This window comes from Taeniopygia guttata, chromosome 1, assembly GCF_048771995.1.
Source record: "Taeniopygia guttata chromosome 1, bTaeGut7.mat, whole genome shotgun sequence".
NCBI lineage: Eukaryota > Metazoa > Chordata > Aves > Passeriformes > Estrildidae > Taeniopygia > Taeniopygia guttata.
Window position 1 is genome coordinate 50,560,389 of NC_133024.1, and position 24,273 is coordinate 50,584,661.

The 24,273-nt window shown below is 34.6% G+C and overlaps 1 protein-coding gene across 1 annotated transcript in view; it reads left to right on the top strand.

The window, feature by feature from the left end:
• Nucleotides 1-24,273, top strand: part of KLHL1 (kelch like family member 1) — a 193,161-nt gene that overhangs the window by 144,735 nt on the left and 24,153 nt on the right. The window contains exons 7-8 of the mRNA XM_030271533.4: nucleotides 9,537-9,761; nucleotides 21,836-21,998. Coding sequence (XP_030127393.2) covers nucleotides 9,537-9,761; nucleotides 21,836-21,998 — 388 coding nt within the window. The remainder of the gene's footprint in view (nucleotides 1-9,536; nucleotides 9,762-21,835; nucleotides 21,999-24,273) is intronic.

Below are 24,273 nucleotides of genomic sequence, written 5' to 3' on the forward strand. Positions count from 1 at the left end.
GACAACGCAGTGCATCTCTTTGGGAACTGAGGCTCATCAAGAGTAAGGAAACAGTCTTTTCCTAGGTAGTTATCAGAGAAAAAAATGGGCAAAATACCCATATTTTAGGTTTAAGTACCCCTCTATCCGTTCTCTTTTCAGTCATCAAATTGCTTACATCTTCCTCACTCTGGTCAGATCTCACTGGAAATATTGGACAGTCCTTTAAGAGCATGTCAGAAAGGTGATGAAAGGACTGGAGCCTCTCTCCTGTGAAGAAAGGCTGAGAGATTTGGGACTGCTCAGCCCAGAGAAGAGATGACCTCCAGAGGTCCCTTCCAGCCTCAACTGTTCCTTGACTCTGCAGCATGTTAATGTAGAGTAAAAGTAAAGCCTGACTAATTACTTCACCAGAGGAATATGAAATACACTGGCTAATCACTAATGAGATAATTAAATGTATAAATCACACTAAAGTTCTCTTCTCGTCCAGTTCTTATAAGTATGAACATGATTACTTCCTTCTTTTCACTACTATGATTTCCAATATGTTCCAAAACATTCAGTCTCATGGGCTAATTAGCAGTTTAAGTACTTTGATTTAGCAGTGCATTTCAGAATAGAAAAAAAAAAAAAAAAACCAAACATATTTTAACACCATATGGTATTTTTTCAGTACTAGTATTTTTTATATCATTAAATTTCTGGCTTTTTTTCAGTGTAATTATCTTCTGAAACTGCTGATTCAGTTATAGTTGGAAACAAAAAGAAGATCCTGAGGTGATCTATTCTGAAGCCTCCATGGCTTCAGAATGTGAAAGAAGAGCCAAAGTTATCACACACAAGATAAATTTTATAATCCCACAAGCTTCTTACCTTGTCAATCTGTTGCCCTGGAATTCACACCTGTTGGTACAAACTGTGAGGTTATGCAGGCAGTGCAAGAGGGTCATGCATCATGGGTTTGTAAGGGGGATTATTATCACAGGAATATTAGGGATTATTATCCCTAACTCTATTGTCTGATATTTACAGCGCAGATATCTTATCACTTACTAAAATACAAAAAAAAAAAAAAAAAACCAAAAAACCAAACAACCCAAAAAAACACCAAACCCAAAAAAAACCCAACAAACGGAAAAACCAAAAAACCCCAACCAATCAACCAAAAAAAACTCAGAAAACCACACCAAAAAACCCATCCTTGTTTGTAAGCTAGAGAAGACACATGCCTGGCAAATGGATAACTTAAAGATTTTCTGTACTATCAGAAACCTTATATTTTTTTATACACTAGCCAATTTGTCTACCCTGATCATTGAAGTTTCATTAATGGTTGTCACTACTGGTGTTTGCTTTAGATTAAATCACCACAAATTCTAAATCTTGTTCTGTAAATAGTTCAGATCTGGGACCACTCTCAATGGCTGGTGTGGATAAGGCTTAAAAAATGGTGGCATCACCCAGTTTACTCCTCCAGCTCTATTTTACACCTTCAGCCACCTCACAAATAACCTTGCCGAAGTCTAGGAAATTCGGCTCTGAAAGTCTCTATTGTCAAGTGCAAGAGCATACAAGTAATCTTCTTATTTTTAATACTCTGAACCGGAGAACAAAATAAAAATTATCTTTTTAAACTACAGATGGCACCATATAGAATCCAATCAGAATTATCTGGGTCACACCTGTAAAGGTTAGGAATAACACCCTATGCAGCAGGTTTACCTTAGAGGGGAGTAATTGCAGCAAAACAAAATCTCTCAGGAACTGAGCTAAGGGCTTAACAGTGTGGATGAGCATCTGTAATGAAAAATAATGAAGAAAGCTGGGAGCTGCGGGAAACTGGTACTGTTGCAGCACCAAACTACCCAGTTCACATTATTCAACCAAATCATGATCAAAGAAGCTTATTGATTTGTTATGGTACATAATGAACTCCCAGTCAGACGAAACATGTGTTTAGAATAAATATAAATTATGAAGTAGATAAACTGCAGTACTAGGCACTTGCAAAATATTAATTTATGTCTTTAAATTTCTTACAATTCTTGACCAAATCCCTCAAGGTTCTAGTTGCAGACACACATGTACATAGACATACAAACACAGATACACAGCTTATGTAGGTCACCATCACCTACTTCCCACTGGTGGGAGCTCCAGTGGGTGCTGAATATGTAGTTCCCCTAGAATTTGCATTTGTCCACATGTGGAACTTTTGTTTTTATTGTTAATACATTATTTGCACAATTTTCAGTGAGAACAGAACTGTTTTAAAAGAGGCATGAGTTTCTTGCTGAGCAAAGATAGACTATCATACTGCATGACATAAATCATTAATAAAAGGAACTTTTGTAAGTTTTAAACTACATAAAAATATAAAATATGAATGTTTTATGTATTAACATATAACGCTATTGTCATGGTTTGACACTGGCACGATGCCAGTGCCCCCCATGAAAATGCAATCTCTCAACTGAATGCTGTGAAATGCGATCGAGAACAGAGCAAAGCAGGTCCAAGCCTAATAACAAGAAAAAACTTTATTAAACTACTACCACTATGCTACTATAAAAGAGAGAAAAAAAAAAAAAAAGAAACACACACAATTCAAAATTAAAACCTTCCAAAGCATTCCTCCTCCCACCACCCAACTCCAACAAACCACAGTGAGACACAATCTGGACCCCAATCAGGTTTCCACCCTCCAGATAATCAACACCCAGTCCACCTGCAGGGAGAGAGGAGTCTCTTCTGTGCCACAGAACCCCCAAGAAACACAGCTGCCACATCCTGTGCTTCCATGTCCCCACATGGCACCGCCCGGAGAAAAAAAAGTTTGCCAGTGGTGACCCTCTCCTTTCTATGCACAGTGCTCTCACCACCAATGCATGGATGGACAGACTGCTTTTAGGATTTTTCCTTTCAAGGATGCCCTGCCAAGAGGGGAAAAACACAACAGTTCAGTTTTTCATTTTTGGGACCAACAGTCCCCCCCATTTTTCCCTGGGGCCGAGGATCCAACAACAGAGATCTTCTTCTCTTCTTCCTCTGCGAAGACAGGGGGCACCACCACAAACCTCCTTAACTTTTCTCTGTTCACTCCACTTCTGTCTTTTCCCAGCTGAAGCATGGTCTCTTTGGCTCACCAGCATCCTCCTAAAATACAGTCTCTCTTGGAGGAGAAGATCAGTTCAGTCTGTGGCTACCAAGAAAAAGTCCAGCCAAAAAGCTACTCCATCATCTCCTCCCACCTAGAATTTCTCCTTCCAACATCCCAGGTCCCAGGTTGTCTCTCTTCCTCTCTTTTCAAACCAAGGAGGAGAAAAATTTCACAAAGCTTTAATTTCTCAGGAAGGGTTAAAAGTCCCGACTCCCAAGGATGGCTTGCTGCCCAGGCTCCAGCTCCCACAGGCGGCTGGGCACCTTGCAGCCCCCCTGCTCTTCTCCTTCCCCGCGGCGAACTGCTGATAAAACCACCGCCGTCTCTTTTCTCTCTTGGGAGAGAGAGACTCTGGGGGGGAATGGAGACATCCCAGATTTTCTCCACCCTTCCATCTGCAGGGGGCCAGCCCGGTTCCAGTCCCTCCACCCTTGGGCCTACCTCCGAAGGCCACATGGCTTCTCCCCTCCCCCACCCAGCTCGTGGCCGGGCAGGGGAGAGTCCTGCACTGACCGCTGACTGGAATCCAAGAGAGCAAGTTTTCCTGGGAATTCTGCTTTTAACCCCTCTGTGTTCCCAGAGGCATGTCTACCTTCAACTGGTCGATGTCCAAATTGACCTCTTCCTTCCGGAAAAATTCTTTTTCTGTGTGTTGCCTTTGTAAAAGACAACTGGCGACCTGGTTCAGGGAGGCAGCACGGCAGCCTGGTCTCACCCAGGCTACTCGGGCTAATCAACGCACGCAAGCACCAATGTGGCAGACGGTCGAAAAAGCCTTTATTATCTCATTTCGTGGGTTTAAATAGTCTCGGGGGTCTTTGCTACGTCAGAGGGGGGTTGTGGGGTCTCAGGGGTTAGTCGAGAGTGGAAAGTTACTGGAGCAGGTGTGGTCACATGCTCCTGGGGTTAATAGATAATGTGGGGCAGAGGGAGGGGGAAGGGTCTCTCTCTTTCCGTCACATCCCGTGGTCTTCCGTTCACCTGTCCCTATCTACCACACCGTGTCAAACCACGACAGCTATATTGTAAAACAAAGTGCACAGCATCAAAGACATTTACTAAACTCACTGTTGAAAAGCTGTCAGAAAAGCTGATACACTCAGAAATAGAAGGATTTGTGGGAAAACTTGTATTGGTTTTAGAGAATTCTGCTCATATAGAATAATTAAAAATTCCCAGAGGTTCTCTGATTTTTATCTTATATCACTATATAGAAAATCAAACATTTTAATACATGTTTTTCACTAAAAAAAAGTAAGATTCTTTTTGTGTATGTGTTATACATTTTTGGAGTGCTTAAAGGAATTTATAGCACTCTTATTATAGAGCAATGAACTGCTACCCTATGCTACTATTTTCTGTATAGCTGTTTCTTTACCAAAATAATCTATTTGGTATCTGCATCAGTAACCTCCTTAGGTCACGTTCGTTCCACTTGAGTCACCATCTTTTCCGTTCAAAATGTAATGTTGCAGATCACTAGATCAAGGTCATCATTTTGTGCCTACTCACAGCAGCATCTCTAAATCTTGAACAAAATTATCAGACTGCATGTCAGCAACAGCTTTAGTAATAGCAAAATCAGCAGAAAGTCTTACAGGGGAAAATCATAGAAATTTTCTGATGATAAATATAGAACTCCTAGCCTTCTTCATGGGTTTAAATACTGAACCATTCTACCAATAAGGGGGAAAAAAAGGTATTTTATGTGGAAATATGTACACCGAACACAAAGATAGTTGGGTAAGGGGGATAGGTTTGGGATTTTCATCTGCTTCTGAAGCAATTTTCACTTTGTTTGTATGAAAAATCCTGCATTATACCTAACCAAAATAAATATGTTGCATTCATAGTCTCAGACAATCTTTATTACTTCATGTAGCCAGTATCAGCTTGTTCAAAAATACATAAAAATATCTTTGAAGGACAGGTTTCTAGGTATTTCTGCATTTGAATTAAAATATTGTCTTGCAAATAATATTGCTATCCAAAGATTCTTTTTCATTCAATGACTTGCTGTATTATTAGTCACCAACAATGCAAAAAATGCGAGAATGTCAGTCAGGTTTCTACAAAAATCTTGATTTATAAGTCATTAGCAAGGAACTGAAATATGCTTAATTTTAGAAATAGACAAAATTTAAGAGAAGATAATTAGAGAATCATCTGAAGGGTTTTACCAAAACAATTTCACAAATTCATGTACTTAAAAATGGCAACAAAAACAAAGAAATAGAAAATTGTATTTAGTGCAATGGTGTAATGATATGTAGATAAAGGTGAAATTGTGAGAGCTAGTATTTTAACTTCATCGGAAACATGGGGAGGTAGGATAATTTTCATCCCTGCTGCATACACAGGGGAATTGTCAACAGCAGTTGGACATTAATGCAAAATTACCTTGATCATCTATGACATTTCATTTCTGAAGTTTTCTTTCTCTGTAGGTCTCCCATTACGTCATAGACCTTGATTAATAAGGGTTTATAATGCCCATATGCACAATACACAGAACTAATTTCATCCAATGCCCAGCTGGATCCTAAGTAGAATTTAAGTTAGGAAAAAAAAAAGCTAAGATGTACCCAGAACATCAAGAAACATTGTTATGTTCTTACCAGAAATTATTTGTGCTCTCACAGTCATGGAATATTTTTTTAATTTACTAACAGCTTTTCTTTATCATGTAGCTAGATACTAAATTAATTCTGCTTCACCTCACAATGTCTTTTTCATATACTCTCCCTTCAGTTCTACATCCTGAAATTAGTCAGTTCTAGAGCTCTGTCCATCTGACAAATAGGAGTTTGTGCATGCGTGTGTGTATAGAGGAATTGTCTGGGTGTGTAGTACTTTTATTGTAAAATCTTCAATATTCTGTGTGTTTGTTCATCTTTACAGTTGCATACCCGCTATCTTAAAGACAGTCTAGTAAGTAATTTATTTCACTTTATCGTTAGACCACTCAAAAATCACTAGTGATATGTCAGAGAAGGAAACAATAATAGAATAAATTTTAAAATATAATTTCATGTACTTCTTAATATAGTCAGTATTTTTATTTGGATCTATATGTGTGTTATTTATTCCCTGGTATTCCATCTGTTTTGTTTTGTTGGAAAATGTATCTATCTCTGCATAATCAGCAGATATGCTTCAGCTCAAAATGAATAATGAATTTTTCTTTTATTTATTTTATTCATACCTTCACATTAAGCCTGTACCTACAAATTCCATAAATATATATACCAGTCACTTCCCAATTTCTTCCTTCCATCATCATGCTCTTGGGAAATTGAATTTTCTGATTTTCTGAAACATGTAATCAGAATTACTCTGGTTTGTTCATGGGGATTAGACAAAAGTCCTTGTCTACAGATTTCTGACATTGTTAAGACATCCTTTCACAGCCTGCACAGACTGGGGCAGGCAGTATTAACCAACACAGCTCATATCATTGAGTTTGCACAGTTTGGAAGTTGCTTCAGTTAGGAGTTGGCTCTGCTGACTGCCATCCACTAGTTATGGCAGAGAGGAGATGACTTTCTTATCTCAGCTGTCACGTGACACAATTTTTGCTAGTCGCTGAAGCCAGAATCTGGGTGAGTGACTGTTCCTCCTGTGCACCACAGCATGCTGGTTTGAAAACCTGGATATTGATTTCACGTTAGAAGTCATGGAAGTGAGTGGGGATAAGTTTCTATCTCTCTCTCTGGTAGTTCCATATGGGGCACTCTGTTCCTTCCAGATCTGGCAGCAAAGAGAGACTCACCATCCTGCAATGTAACTATTGATTATCAATTCACTGTGCTCAGCACTGGTGAGGCCAGACCTCAAGTCCAGTTCTGGGCCCCTCACTGCAAGAAGGATTGAGCTCCCAGAGTGTGTCCAGAGAAGGGCAGTGGAGCTGGTGAAGGGTATGGACTCTTGTGAGGAGTGGCTGACGGAGCTGAGATGCTTTAGCCTGGAAAAATAGAAGGCTCAAGGAAGAGGTTATCACTCTTTACAACATCCTGAAAGGAGGTTGTAGCAAGGTGGGTGTCAGTCTCTTATCCCAAGTAACAAGTGATAGGACGAGAGGAAATAGCCTCAAATTGCACCAGAGGAGGTTTACATTGGATATGAAGAAAAATTGCTTCACTGGAAGTGTTATCAAGTTTATTGGAATTGCCCAGGGAAGTGATAGATTCCCCATCCCTGGAGGTATTTAAAAGTTATGTAGATGTGGCACTTGGTGTTTAGTACAGGATTTGACAGTGCTGGATTAAATGGTGAATGATTTTAAAGTTCTTTTCCAACCTAAATGATTCTGCAATTCTACAATTTAATGATTCACTTAGACTTCTGGCAAAGACAGAACTACTACACAAAGTCATGAAATATAATCAGTTGCTTAAATGCTAAAGCAGATTTCCAAGAAACATCCCCAAAACCTTAATGTTTATGAATTTCTTAGCTCCAGTAGCCTTACCATAAGTCAAATCTTTAAGGTCAGTATCGAATTAGCAGAAAAGTCTGTGAGAGAATGCAAAAATGACATTTTTGTTGTATTGAATTAAGACTCCTAAAAAAATGGGAAAACAGATGTTTTGTAGTCCACTGAGTGACAGAAGATTTTAGCAAAAGTAGCTCAAAGGTGTTGCCATCGAGATAAAGCAATAGCATTGTTGTTTGTGCTGCATTTGATGCATCTCTGGATACTTTAGAGCTTCTGCTTTTCTTCTGTTTCAGAGCAAATTTGTGATATCAACATTTGGCATTGTAATAGTACTTTCCTTCTAAGAGTATTATATGCAAATATAATCAAGCCATAAAATATATGATAGACAAAAAATCAATATTGCAATATGGTATTGATGTTTTATACACCAGGCACCTGACTCTCCAATAGCTAAACTAATTTGTCTCGTAAAATCCCATTGGTATCAAGATTTTTTCCTCCTCTCCTAGGTGCAGAAAATCTTTTTACTTTCAAGACCAAAACATTTGAGCTAATGAACAGAAACATATTCCTTTGTCAGAAATACCCAGTTTTCTACCTAGGAAAGGTAGAAGCTTATTCTCTTTTAGTGTCTAAGCTGAGTGAATATTTGACCATAATCATGGGAATGAGGAACAGTCTAAATATTAGAAAAATAAATTCTCAATGATCTGCAATTAGTATCCTAAAGTCTCTGCTGATGATACCTTTCAATCATTCCACCACCTTTTTATTTAAAGATTTTTCTATTTTAAATGTTGCTATTGCAGAGTCATTGCAATCAAAATAATTACTGTTATTTAAGAGGCCTTCTTTTCTTGTCTGAATTGCAGTCTAGAATGTATTATATTCATGTTCCTGATAACAATGACATTATAGGACTGACACCTATTTCACTTTGTGTTGGTGATTGTTGTCATTATTCTCATTCTCATTTTTTATTGTAAGTATTATATTATTCTATCATCCTCATCATCATCCTCATCATCATCATCATCATCATTAGAAATTAACAAGGCACCTAATTGGATAAACAGATTTTAAGCAGTCCAGGAACTCCTGGATTATGTTCTCAGTATATAATAAAATATAGTAGCAACTCAGACTTAGCCAATATTAGAAAATATGCAGCTGAGCATGATTCAGACTGTTATGCAAGTACAATTTTCTGAAATCAGAATGAGAAAACTTTTAAACTGTACATTTTAGAATTGAAGTAAACAACTTTACATAATTCATGAGCTACAGTTCTGGCTTTTAAGACAAATAGATCCAACATATAAAACATTACAACTTTATGAATATGCATCATTATAATATGCCCTGCAGGAACTTCAAGGAACAGTATCAAATAAACTGTATATTTTGTTCTTTCAAACCTAAGTATTAATGAATTTACAGCTGTTTATTGTAAACTAGGATCAAAAAGATGTCTCTCTAAATTGAATGCAAAATTTGATTCATATATCTTGTGGCTTAATAAAAGTGGAAGGGAATTTAATACATCCAGTTATAGTGTACATTATTGCTCCTCTGCTACACTTATATACAAATTGAATTTAAATTATGCCATTTTTAGTCCAATTAACAAAACTATTGCTTTCATGTTTGTTTGAACTTGGTTCATTGCTTGTTGATGCCACATAACGAATGAATCCTAACAAAATTATTTTCCATGGAACTATAACATTTTATTATAATCCAAAGGGTTTGTTCCAAAGAGTAAAGCTTCATAATTATGTTGATATTTTTTTCTGTGGGATGTTTAAACTTTGAAAGTGAAGCACTGTTATGTGTATGTTAAAATAAAGTGCTGGTTACATTCCAGATGAATTATTAGGTTATTCTCTTGAGCATTAATTTAAATGAATCTATAATTTTGATATTTATAGTTCTGCTTTTATGTCTCATCAGGAGCTACAACTATTGAAAAGTACGATCTCAGAACAAACATATGGATTCAGGCTGGAGTAATGAATGGCAGGAGGCTTCAGTTTGGTGTTGCTGTCATTGATGACAAGCTGTTTGTCATTGGAGGCCGGGATGGTTTAAAGACATTAAACACTGTTGAATGTTACAATCCAAAGACCAAGGCTTGGACTGTGTTACCACCCATGTCAACACACAGACATGGCTTAGGTAAGAAAAAAATATTTTTTAAATATACCACATATTTTTTGTTTTGTAACTTCTGCTGGAAAACTCATTACTTTTAAGCTCTGGTAGCATTCTGACCAGTAACAATAACTGGGCTTTGCAACATGATATAAAGAACTATCCTGCCTCCACGAGGTCTCCTTCTTATTGGCCTCTAGTGCTGGGTGGTTACTCCCTCTGATTTAAGCGGGCCGGAGGCTTCACCATCATCCACCCAAAAAGTCACCTCTTTTCCCTTGGGTGGGTGCACCTTGTGGGGTGCAAACCCTGGCCTAGCAAAGCACCCTAGCACCTCCACAAACGGGCAAATGTTTGACTCATTAACCATTAACATCTCAGACTCTTACAGATACACATAGGGATGAAAGTGATAAAAACAGGAGAATGGCGAGGAGGATGGCAGATTTGCTCAAGTGACTTTTCAGCTTGGAATGCCAAGGCCTGGAGAAAAACAGTGTGGGAACCCCATATATATATACATATAATGCCTACTGCTGTTTATCTCTTATTTGAGAATAGAGACAACATAGGTGCACAGGTGTTTGGAGAGGCTTATGGACATGTTTGAGCTCCCTGTTTTGGGAGAGAGGTCATAAAAAGCCCAGAAGAGATCCCAGCACACTGGTAAACTATGCATGCGTGGGTGCTTGACAAATAGGTGCAAAGAGCAGCCCAGCCATCTGCTGGGATTGTGTTCCTGTTTGTGTGTCTCTGCCTGGGTGTTGCTTTGGCATCCACTGGTTAGGAAGGTAATAAATAGGGAATAAATTTACTCTTTGCATTTCAACAGTGGTTTTGTGGTTACTCCCACTGCCTGCTTGGGTTGACTCATGCAACACACGATGTTATCATGTCAATTCCCCTGAGCTGCAATCAGCAAGTCCTTTGTTGTACTATTGCATCATATACCTCACAAAATGACAATGCTTTCCTGCCCTTCACTCATGTTGCTGGGCACTAGTAATATGCATATGTTACTGGTGCTGTTAAACAAGTCTTACAATAGAAAATAGCGATGGGAATCTATATCAGATGGCATCATGGCACTGAATAGCTCACTGATTTAAAATTGTTTCCTAAGTTTAAATTTGATTGTAAATTAGAAATTTCATGAGAAAATATATTAATTACATGCATAAATACATCATGTCTCGTCTGCCAGTGTTTGGGAATTTTACAGAATCAGTGCTGTTCCCCAGGGTAATAAAAATGCAATGACTTCAGCTATAACTACAGGAAAGTAGTAATACAACATTAGAGTATGCTGAATAGAGAAAATATTTGTCTCTGTGACAAAAGAGATGAATCTCTGATTAAAAACCTTTGGTAATCAGTTAAAAAATAATTCTGGACTATAATTTTACAGATTACTTTGATCAACAGATTTAAAAAATACCATTGTAGTTTAAGTTGAGGAATGTTGACTGGAGAAAAACTGGTATGCTTTCTCTACTAGGAAAAAATAAACAAACTAGACATTTGATCATTTGAGGGGTGTTTATTCTAGCTATAAAATAATTATTACATTTTGTATTGAAGTAATTCAGGCTTTTTGTGAACAACAGGTAAAATGAGAAAAGAAGTCTAAATTGGGATAATTAAATGCAGTCATTTGGGAGGCATTAGAAAGGTGTTCCTTATCTGGAATTATGTACCAATCACATTATTACCTGAGAATCTTAGTTAATAGAATTTAATTGCTTTTTTAATTTTAGTTTTTTTCTAATATCCCATGAAGTTATTTTAGTAAATGCCTTTTGTAATGAAAGTTAATCTGAAGTAATACATCTTTTTTTATTATTATTTGTTTTCTAAACTATGTTATATCCATGTAGTAATAATCCTAGGCCAGTTTGAATTGGGTTTTGTATATAGGATAGAAAGAAGCAGCCATCCTTTACATGGATGTCTTTTTGTTGAAAGAGCAAAAAAATTGTCAGATGTACCCCATTGTAACTGAGGCCACAACCAGCTAATACAATTCACTTTAACCTGTATTCATATAATCTTCAATAGAACCATATGTATAAAAGAGGAAATGAGGAAATAAAAGTTGACAGGCCATGTAGTGAAAATCCATAGTGTAGGAAGTCATATGTTAGGCAGTTTCAAATCTGCCAATTGAAGATGAGTGAAAGCTCTTTTAATGGCAGTGTTTGAAATAAATGGTGCTAAAGTACAAATAGAAAGGGCAGACTGTGAGATCCAAAACTATTATTTAAAGTAATAGTGATTCTAATATCTCTGTTGAATAGTCCATAAAACAGAATGGAATATGAAAGAGCAATAAGACACCAGAAAGGTGGTGAAAGGCAAAAATGAAATATGGGAAAGGTGAAACCTGACAAACAGAAAGACTAAATCAAAATCCATATAGGAAAGGAAGAAAGAGACTGAAAGAGCAAAGATGTGAAAAAATATAAAACAGATTCTGGTTTATAAATTCAGCAGCTTTATGAAGCAACTCTGTATACACTTTTTTGATTTCTATGCTGAACTTAATAGTCTATGTAGAAGAGGAGAGAGAGAAAGGAAATATGGAACTAATGATAGACTAGAATTTTAGATATCAAATCCAGTGAAACTGTGATTAAAAAAAACCAAACAAACCAAAAAGCTAAAAAAATTGGTACTTGGCTTGTCTTTACAAAATAAACATTTTAAGTGCCACAGTGAGAAAATTAGACTTCCAGTATAATTCAGGAGGAACAGCAGTTTTTTTTCAGGTAAGTGTTTTAAATTGTCTTGTTCTTTTGATCGACTATGTAAAGTGTGTCTAAGTTTCTATTTTAGGTCCTGTTTTGGCTTTGAAAACATACTGATCTCACTATCCATAGTCAAACATCCATTTGCAAGATGATCAGCATGGGAAGGAGGCTGATAGGACATGGTATTACCTTGTAAAATCCTATACAGCTTAGAGTGGAGGCAAGTTACATATTTTTCCTCCTCCCCTCTTGCCAGTCATAATTATCTGAGTGAAAATGCTATAAAAATAATAGCTGATGGGAAGTCCTTAGATTTATTTACATAGGACATAGGCCTAGGGTAAATAGAATTCACTCCACCCAGATTGAATGGTCATAGAAGACCTAATGAATATTCAGTTCTTAGTTTATACAGTGAATTAGGCTTCAACCTATTGTTCTGAAGAAACTAAATATGTAATGTAAATGCATTTTAAAGGACCTGAGTGGTATGCTTGAAGTTAGAGTGAATACTTGCTTATAATGTGGTTGTCATTAAACTGGTATGTGCAGGAATGAATATCTAAAAGATTAAGTTCAAAACTCAAAAGTGAAAAGAGAATAAATACATGTAGTTAGGGAGTAACAAGATTAAATATCCCAGAATATCTCAGATGTTGCTGACAAAATATCAGATTGCACTATGGGTTTTCATGAAAGCCAATTTCTATATTTCACTGAAAGGGAAATATACACACTGTGCTTCTTAGATCCAGCTTGGATTTCAACTTTCAAGTAATAATGACAAATACTAATAGAGGGAAAGATTGTGGATAAACTGAATTATCAGTATTCTTACTACATAGTAAATCTCAGAAGTAAAATACATGTACAAATATAAGTAATAAAAATAAAAGAAAAATAGAAAAATCTAGGCATATAAATGATTTATTATCAGCCTGTACATTCAAAATTAGTTAAATGCTTGACAAGTAATGTTTGTATTTTCAAAAGAAATTATTGTTCATCAGATAATTTTACATTGTGTGAAAGCTTAGAGCATAAATACAACTCCACAGTTTTAGAGAGCTAAGAATTTGTGTAGGATTCAGCAGCCTAAGTAGGTATATGTACAATGAAGTAGAGCAACTTTGGTGGCATAATCTGATTTCCATGGGAATAAGAATTGTAGCATGTTTAGAATTAAATTATTTGTCGCTTGGGAACTGGCTCTCAAGGTACAACACATACTATTGAGTAGACTGGAAACTGAGAATCTGGTAATGCAAAAAACCCTTATATTTCAGTTATACTGGCACTTTTAAAAAGCCAAAGAGGTTTTATTGGGTATTTATGCCTGTATGTGAGTATGATTTGAGAGATTTCAAAAATATTGATTTTTGAGAAACTATTGAAGATATAAAACTAAACAAAAAAAACACGGTAAATTTTTATGAACACTTCTATTTAAATAAAGCTAGCATAATATCTTAAAGGGCTAGCAGTAACAATGTAGCATCAATGGAACTGCCAGTTTAGTAAATTCTGGTGAAATTATTCCTTCATAAAGCAGTAAATTGAAAAAATATTCTGTATAACATTTCTCTTTATAAATATTGACATGAAGGAGATAATTTTAATCCCATTTCTCTCCCTTGGTAAAGCAAATAATTTCTGACAATAAATTTGTAAAATTTCAATAGTTTTTTAAAATAAGCCTGCAGTGCAATATCAGAAAAAGTATCAGATACTAGAAACCTTGATAGATCCACAATATCAAAGCCAGTATTCGATTACACCGAAACAAGTGAAGGAGAAACACATAGGTAACACATATTTGATACTATAAATTTATAATGAACAGGTCATTACAACAAAAATTATGTTTATTAAAGATGTATTTCATGAGATGAATATGGAAAGCAATCACCTCTAATTTATTTTGTGCCAAATGAAATTTGTTAGGAAATAAAGCCTTTTAAGAATGAATGCTACTAACAGATTCCTTAAAACAGTTCCACCAGGAAAGCATAGGCTGTAGAATTCATGAGCAGAGTAGAAAAGATACACAGCAAAGTACCAAAACTATTAACTGTACAGGCTGTCTGAGTTTTACCTCTTTCATGAAGCATAATATAGCATAGATTGTTGCTTACTCAACACCAAAAATCTAATGATGAATGATACCCTCTTTAGACCTAATTTGAAAGATAATTTTGAAGTCAGTGAGAGCTGAACTTTAATCTACCATTTAAAAAACGTTTGCTGTGGCAGTTAAGAAATGGTGTTATTTTAGAAAGTGCTTAAGCCCTAATAAATACATGTTTGTCTGTGGAGTTATGATCTGTCAGAAAGCATTCCAGAGGAGTAGAAACCATTAAAATAGACTAGGAATATAAATAAATGCTTGATATAATCTTAATACTCCCATCCATGGCAGCTGTAAAGTAAACTATAAAAATATAGAAGATAAAAGGTATCTTTGTTCTTCTTTCTTTGCTATCTTGCATGATAGATTCTTCTTTTTATGTATCACCATTCTTGGGCGACTAAGGAACCAAAAATGGCAAATTTACATCTTCCATTAACATACAACAAAAAACAAGTAGGGATTTTTTCTATGTCTGGATTTTATTTTTTTTTTTTAATTTTACAGCATAATGAATCAAGATTTTTTGTATGTTGTCTGTATGTAAACGAAACCACTCTGTGGAGATTAAAAAGCACACAGCTGCAGAAAAAGATGCATGAGAATCTGAGACTCCATTCTGGATGTCAGGCCATATATGAACCTGGAGACCGTTGACAAAAGGCAGGAAGAAAGAAATGTCAGTAAAATGAAGAGAATTGAATTAGCATTGAAACCAACAGACTAGGTCATGCCCTATTAAGATAATAAAACTGTAGTTGTTTGTGACTAATTAATTTCCTAATATTGTGGAGCAATTATTTATAAATAAAAGAATTTTTGAAGGATATAATAATATTTTTGCCTAATGCTTGTTGCAGCAGCTGGATAAAGGAAACTTTTCCAGATACTAGTTTCTTAGAGCAACTGAAAATATTATAGCACTTCATGCTATACATGTATGATACTGACCAAATTCTACTGAGCTGGGCAGTGATACTCCAGATTTCCAGAGCATGATGCCATACAGTATGGAATATCATTTTGATCAGTTGTGGTCAGCTGAAAAAGATTCATGTCCCATAAAAGTTCAATTCGAGATCTATATTGTAAATATCTTATTTTTCTGCAGTGGTAAAACTTTCTGGGTACATCAGCACCACATAAAACCAATGCTATAGTTAAGATGTGTGTTCTCCATCTTTATGTGGTGATTCCTATGCACAGAAAACTCTAAAACCCAAAAAACCCAACAAACAAAAATGCCAAGACCTATCTCAAACTAAGCATTGAGTGGAAGAGTTCCACAACAGACTGGCTTACCAGAGCACAGCAATCTTCTGATATAGAAGATACCCCAGAAGCAGCTGTTAAGAAATTAGATTGAGAATCTTTCTTTTAGGCAATATTGACCAGTACTATGTGCCTCTGTGTAGTTAAATTACTGTAATTTTCCATGTGAAATCTCAGGAAAAATGACTGCTTTCACTGTGGATTAAAATAAGGGCTTAACGTTTTAAAGTATTTTCTCTGGAATACTGATTTGCATGTATATTAGATTTCTGCTTTGGATTTTTCTCCTAATCATGGGGAACATTAGAGGGATTTTTTTTTTTCTGAGTTATTAAGTACCTTTTCTTTGTACTTTGCACCTTTACTAAGTAGTAGATTGTGACCCAGTTCAATAAAGAGTTACAAATCATAACAGCAACATTTATAATAATTTCTGAGTCATGTTCTCTGGATAATAGTGTGGCACAATTGAGAACCTGATGTCTTATCTACAAAACAGAATGTAAATAAAGGGTCGACGGCAAGTTTGGCTTCTATAAATTTGCATTATATTAGAAAGTTAGTGTTATATCTTCTGGCCCAAGAGGACAGTGATATTGCTATAATTCTTTACATCAACCTTTATATCTGTGAATTTACACAGGAATAGTTATTTTAACATTGAGTCACTGAATATTCTCTAAGGAAGGTAGGTCAGGTCCAATTGTCCAATTATTGAAACACTAAATTCCAAGATTGGCCTATGGCAGTCCTATATGCAGCATCCAAAGAACAGTATTTGTATTTCCCACTCAGTTGATATTATGGTTTTGAGAACAAAATATAAGATTTAATTAGTCATTTAATTAATGATGCATAATTTAAATTAAATTGGACCTTACTTTCTTTGATACCACAACTATGGAAGAATGTCTTAAACTGTGGTTTAAGACTTAAAGAGAGAAATAACAGAGTAAGGAAATATTAGCAATATTAGTTACAATTAATATAAATTTGTATAAATATGCTTCTGTGGGTATGGGCAAGAAAGGAGATTGTTAAAAATGTGTTTCTACCTGGACACTAAATAATTGCAGAGCTTAAAAGTGTAGAATAAAGTCTGGATGTTATTTGATCAAGTTTCATACTTGGATATGAAACACTTGGATACAAACCACTGATTTTTCTTCTCACCTTCAAGGTCATGATATAGTCTATGTCTGTTATCTTCTTGAAAGGTGATGTCCTTCTTTAAAGTTGTTGGAAAGAAGTATATCCTTGCCAGTTAAAATTTCACATCTCTACAAATATCAAAATGGAGAGACTACAGTAAATCTAGCACCACAGATAATTTTTTCTTTGACATTTTGTATCCAAATGTCAGTATGAAACGATATTCACAATTTTTTAAATAAAAAATTACACTTTTAAAAATTTTACTCTGTAAAATTAGGTCCATCAGGCAGATAAGGAACCGCAGAATTAAAAATATTATAGGCAGTGCTCCTTTATTTTGTAACATTACAGAAAAGCAATTTAAAATCCCATTCCAGTCTTCAAGTATAAATAATTGGAACTGTACAGATTGAGCACCTAATTAGGCATAATAGGGTTTTTGCTGCATAGCTTTGTGAAGGCAATCAAAAGGAAAATGCCTGCCATTGCAAACTAGACAATTATTTTTTTAGATCTCATGTAGTTTAGAAAGAATACTGTTTGCTTTTATAAATTCCTACATCAAAATGCTTAGAATAATTATTTTCCAGGTACTTTCTTTGTTCAGGAAAACATTAAGGTTTCTCTTCATTGTATTTACTGCACTTAACTACTCAAGAAATTGCTGAAAACATATCTCCTCTTAAGAAAACAAGTTGCTTCCTTTCTTAAAAGGGATGTTCATAGCTGGTTCAGCTCTGCAACTATATGAGAACTAGGAAAGCCAAACCATTCACAGTGTCAGGTAAAAGTAATCCATCAAAAGATGGTAGAAAAAATTACTCCCTCAGTGCCAGAATTATTATTTTCTACAAATTAAAAAAGTAAGATCTGATTCCACCAATTTTAAGTTTCTTTGTTCAGATAAATAATAATTTTTGTTATTTAATGTAATTCTCTTATAGTAAAATACTCCCGTTCTGAATGTATTATTTCTGTTGTCAGAAAACAAGAAAGCACTAGTATCATGTGAAAAATTAAATCCAAGAGGATTTTTGTCTTTTCTTGGGCCTTAAACTGGTTTTACCAAATTTTTGAAGATGATGTACAGGAAGAAAATATACGAGGGCCTTCTGTCCTTTCCTTTCTCTTAGTAAATTCTCATGAAAGGGCCAACAGTGTTATTCTTTTGTGCAATTTGCTTAATGACAAATAAGAGTTCAAGTGTCAGCTGGAAATAGTTATTTTCTCATTTAGAAACAGGAAAAGCCCATTCATGGGCTTTTTCAATATATACATTCTGAGTGTAAATCTAAGTGGACGTTTATTATCTTATGGACAGAGATGACAGGAAATAAAATTATGTATTCTGACATCAGTATACTCTAGGATACACAGTGAACACAAAAACCTGTCTCATGAAGTTGAAATGAACTCTGATCTTCTAACACATTGTTCAGTATCTTAACTACAAAAATATGAAAGATCTTATCTCAAGAGACCAAGCAGAAATTGGCTGCACCATTAAAAAAAAATAAAAGGTATATAGAGTTCATTACCTCTGCTCTTTAAGGAGAAGAAATCCTACAGTGTGCTAATAGCGTTGGAACTCTGACATTTCAACACAGACTACTTACAATGAATTTAATTTTTTCTTCTATTAAAACAAATGACCTGGAACATTCAGAAAAGAGAATAGTCTTGCTTCATCAATTTTACTGGAAAATATTTTGCTTTGTGATCTTCGGGAATGTGTCCCTTAAGATTTTGATTATGGTGTTGCCAGTTGCTGTTATCATGGACTGTTCAGTAATTTCAGTCAGAGAAGAGTTGTACTGCACTCCATCTTGTGTGATAAGGAGGCTACAAGCAACACCTTTGGGAATACCCTTTAGTTCATATGTGTGATATAAAAATCACATAGACATTCTGGCATCTAAGCTTAGAATGAATTCAAATGCTTGAATTCAATGCTTGAATATTGAATTCTTCATATGGGACACAGTCTCTCTAATATAAAATGTGTATTTATATATTTACTGATATAAATAAGTATATGAGATGATTACATTATCATTAATTCTCATTAGAATATTTTGAAACATATGATTCAAGCACTGTCTAATGGGGAAAGAAAATACTTCTGTATAGCTTAGAACATTACCAACCTGGTTTCTTAGAAAACAAAAGAATCAAATGTAGGGTTTCATATATAGAATGGGTCTAAACAAAGGTAACAGAGTTACAACCCAGCAGATGCAACAGTTTGCGCAGCAACTCCCACAAAAGGGCACCAGAAAATACTGAGGGGAGTATATTGGTTTCTGCAATGGGGAAAAAAATCAGAAGGAAGTGTGCATCTCACAGGTTTCTATCTGCATTTTATAAACTCAGAAAAGTTCTCATGAGACGAACAGAGAAGCCATTAAAAACTATTTTCTGTAAAAAGCTGACTTACTTAATGTTACTTTTCTCTCTTTGTAACAAGAAATGCCAAGAGAAAGTAACATTATATTAATGGAATGAGCTTATCCGTTTTCAATGTCATTTTAAAAAAAAGTAAAAATCCCTGAAAATGCAGGAAGAATGGTATTTTAATTAAGGAGAAATCAAATTTCCCACAAAAAGTGAATTAAATAATTGTACTGGCTTAATTTCCAGCAGGAAATAGATGAGAGCAAAGCTCAGCTATGAAGGACTTGAAAAAAAAATGTAAATACTGAGTGAGATAAAAAGAGTAATTGAGGAAAACTATATTCTAGTGAAAGTGCAAATAAGTTATCTGACAAAGTAAAAGCTGGAAATTGCAAAACTGATGAGATGTGTCTTTATGCACATCATAGATGCCTTGTGAAATTCACTGCATAACAATACAACAATGCAAATACACTGCATAACAATACAACACTGTTTATGTGTGAAGGTGAGAGAGGGTTTGCATGTTTGTCTCCATACCATTTATGTATACATGTATGTGTATAAAAATGTTTACCTCTCTGAACTTCCTTTGAATATGATTCACTTTTTATCCAGAAAAGAACTTGATTTTCTATTTAACTTTGCATTTAATGAATAGTATATAGATGAAAAAGCTTAGAACCATGATTTTATAACAAATCATTGTAAATAATTTTTTTACAATGTAAACCTCTTTATTCAGTATTTAAGAATATTTTAAAATATCTAATATTTTAAAATATTAATAAACAAAAATACACCACCAAACTACATATATTAGCATATAATCTCATAATTTTTATGTGACCGCTCTCACACCTTCCCACTTATCGTTATTATATGTGATAAGATATTGAGCTATATGGAACATGACTTCAGTTTAATATTCATTTTAATATTCTAGAGAAATTGTAACTGGAACATGTGATTGAATAGAAAGAATTTCTAGGCATGGCAATTAAAACAATTGGAGAATGAGTTCTATAGAAAAAGAAAAGATTCAACCTTCATTTGGAGGAAAATTTTTCTAAGGATTAGTAGGGTTTTTGAATTATTTTCTTTTTTGAGTTAAAAAATATTGACAAACAAAAATCAACACCCAAAGTGCAGAAATACTTTATATGAATTCTTAGATGAAACATATTCAAACTCATTGCTAAATATAGTTTTAAAGTAAAATAAGCTTTTAATGAATTACTTTTCTGAAATAGAACAAAACATTATTACACAGAAAGTGGGAATGTCACATTGTTTAAAATTACAGCTAGACTTTTCTGCAAGAAAAAAACAAGGTCATCTTCTGAAACTTCAATGATCTATTGTTTTCTGACTTTTTGATGAGTTCAAATTTTGTGAAATTGACTGAGGAAAAAAAAAGACATTGACTTGGAAACAGGACTGAATTTAGCCTCAGATTTTTCAGAGGAATGGTCATTTAGGATCATAGAATGGGATTACTGAGCTTACTGTGTTGTAACAAATGGTGCTTAGCTATAACTTATCTTCCAGAGCCTTTTAAGCTTTACTAAAGAGACTGTGAGATAGAGAATTCCTCAATTTCTTTGACTGGGTAGTTCAAACTGTTCACAGTCAAAAAATTGTTTCTTATTGAAATATGTTCTACTTCAGTTTTTACACGTTACATTTTGTTTTGTTATGTTTTTTTTCAGTAGATAAAAGAATGCTGATATATCCAACATTATTTTTCTGTGAAGGTGTGTGTTTGTTTGGGGTTTTTTTTGATAGAGTGAAACTGAGGAAGCAGCCTTAATTTCTCAGTCTAATTACTTGCTTAAGCCTTCAAATGTGTTTTTTGATTCCATACCAGTCCATCAGTCTTCCTGCTAGTGAAGAATTGTTTATTTTCTTCTACATAATTGACAGAAATGATGCAAAACTAGGCTTCAACCCCTTTAGAAACAATTCCGTTCAATGAAATCCCCCTTAGGCTGACAATAATCAGAGATCTATCAGGTATCCAGTCTCTACTTTATTATGTGCTTTACTACTATTCAAAAGAGTTAATTCATGATCAGAATGTTATGTGAAACTAAAGGGAATACAGAAATCTAAGAGGATCACATAATTGACAGGTTATTCTCTGAAGCAAACACTGTTCTCAAGAAATGAAATTAAGTTTGTTTGACAAGACCTGTTTTTCATACAGCCATGTGGAGTGGCATTAATTTTATTCCTGTTTGTTGATTTTTAATTAATCAAATCTCAAAATGGTATTTCCATTTTAATTTTGAATATATAAGTTCATTTGTTGGTTGCGTTTTGGAAAATTTTTTTATTTTTTACTACTCATAGAGGAAACATACTTTTATCTTCTCTCACTTTCTCCTCCATTTTAGGAGTTACAGTGCTTGAAGGGCCTATTTATGCAGTGGGAGGACATGATGGTTGGAGTTATTTGAACACAGTTGAGAGGTGGGACCCTCAAAGTCAGCAGTGGACATTTGTGGCAAGTATGTCAATTGCCAGAAGCACTGTTGGAGTAGCAGCATTAAATGGCAAGTGAGTAGGGTGTGCTTACACAAATGAAACACTTCTTTGGAAAACCAATGAAGCTTAATTGTCATTGCTTTCCCTTATTAAGTTGTAGTGGCATTGAAATGTTCTGGAGTAGATCAAATGGTCAAAGCTGCTTTCATAGCCTTGTTAATCTACAAGAAACTGGTTTCAATTGTGCACAAGCCATGCTGCAGACTAGCAGAAGCAACATCTAGACAAATAACCCTGCAAATATTTATCTAATATCATGAAGAGCAGCATATGATTATGCATCTCTATATTCCAGCTTTGTTTCTTTTGCACAGCTGACCATATCTTCAGTGCTTCCCAGTTAGCAGATACTCAACCAAATTTTGCATGACTTATATGAAACACTTTTAAATTAAAAGAGGTGTTATCTGTGTCCCAGAAAAGTAGGATGGATTCCAGTGAAAACAGAAAAGCAGTGGTCTCATTGCAAAAAGTAAAAATATGTCATTGATTTTTATTCATTTTATCTGAGTACCCATCTTTAAAATATATCCAATATGCCAAGAACTGCAACTTGACAACATATCTAAGGACCTTTCAGCTTCCCGGTCTTATTCTTGCTACATTACTGTTCCACAAAACTGACAGGTGTTGCATTCCTCAGGATATTGGAAATAGATACCTCATTGAGAAACAAAATGTTGGATTTAACATTCAGCAAAGGAAAAAATATTTCAGTATGGAAGTTCTGAGGAATTTTTCTTGGTTATTCGTCATGATTTCTTTCTTCTACAGTGAATTAAATAAGTAAACAAGTAAAATGCTTGTTGAAATAAGAGAGTTACAAACTATTCTGTGTGTGTATCTCACACTACTTTGGGCACTTTACATAAAAAAATATTTTAAATATGACTTTCTTAAAGGACTTGAAAAAGTATAGCCATTTCTTTTGTGTTTTAAAGTGAGAAACTATTCCATTTGTGATCTTCCATTGCTCCATGGTTGGCTGAATTAGTTTTCCATTTAAATTAATGTTAAGCAGAAAAACGAAAATTGTATTTTTCTATCAGTTTAAGATGGAAATAAATAAAAAAGGTAAAGCTTTCATATTCTGATCACATCAGGCTCTGAATGAAGTCATTGATTTGTAACTTCTTATTAGTTCCCAATGTATTGAAGTGTTTCAGAAGCTCACTTGTGTAGACCATGCAAGTAAATTAGCAATTATTTTGCTGCTCAAACAAATTGAAAACAATACTATTTGAATTCGGCAAAACAGGGTGCACAGAAATGAATGTTATTTCACTGAAATGCATTTTAAAATTTAAACTGAAATTCTTATATCAACATATTTCCTAAAACATGAAAAGGATTATGTCAACACGTACATCATAATCTAATTTGAAAAATATTTAATTATTGAAGCAGTAAAATCCTACTGAATTTCTTGGAAATTCAGAAAAATAACTACCTGAAGTTTTGAATTTTTTTAAATTTTAGACTTAGTCCATTTGCTGGGTTTTTTTTTTATAATCATATTGCCTTATTACATTTCAAAGTTGCAGTACTGTTTCACCCAGGAGGGCTTAATGGATTATCTTCCCCTTCCCACAGAAAGGTCACCTGGTTGTTACCTCCAGACTTCCCAGAGTAATTGGATACAATAGTTACTATGGTTCAATGAGGAACACAGGCAATATTCATTTTCTTAAATGTCTTCTTAGTTGTAAAGAGAGCTAGATCAACTAATAAAAGATAACGGTGTTTTTTGAGGTAAAAGAAAGACACATGACAAATTTATTTTACTAGAATTTCAACAGAACAATTTATGTGGTACTACATATGAAAAAAAATACTTAAGATGAAAAACAGGTGAATAGTACGGGGATTTGAAGAAGAAAAGGACTCTATGGATATTACCCTATTACCCCTGAAATTCTTTACAGATCTGTCCTGGGTTAAGAAGTATAACAAGATCAATTTAGTTAAATTACCAGGTCATTCAAAGTGGCAACAGAGAGAATAATATCATATGATTCATGCTGGGCACATGAATACAGAAGTATTTGGATGACCTTAAGAAGCAACACAAATAGAATATTTAGTAGTTTATATGTGAATTAACAAGTCTTGTGTTTGAAGAAAATTAATGCTAAGAAGTAAAAGAAGAGGTGAAAAAAGCTTTGTATGTTGTTATCACAGAAAAAAGAACAGAATAAATCTGGGGGAAAAAAAGGAAATGCTACTGAAGAATACATAAAGTTTTATTAATATTGGAAATATTTATGTTGTATTACTATTATGTGGA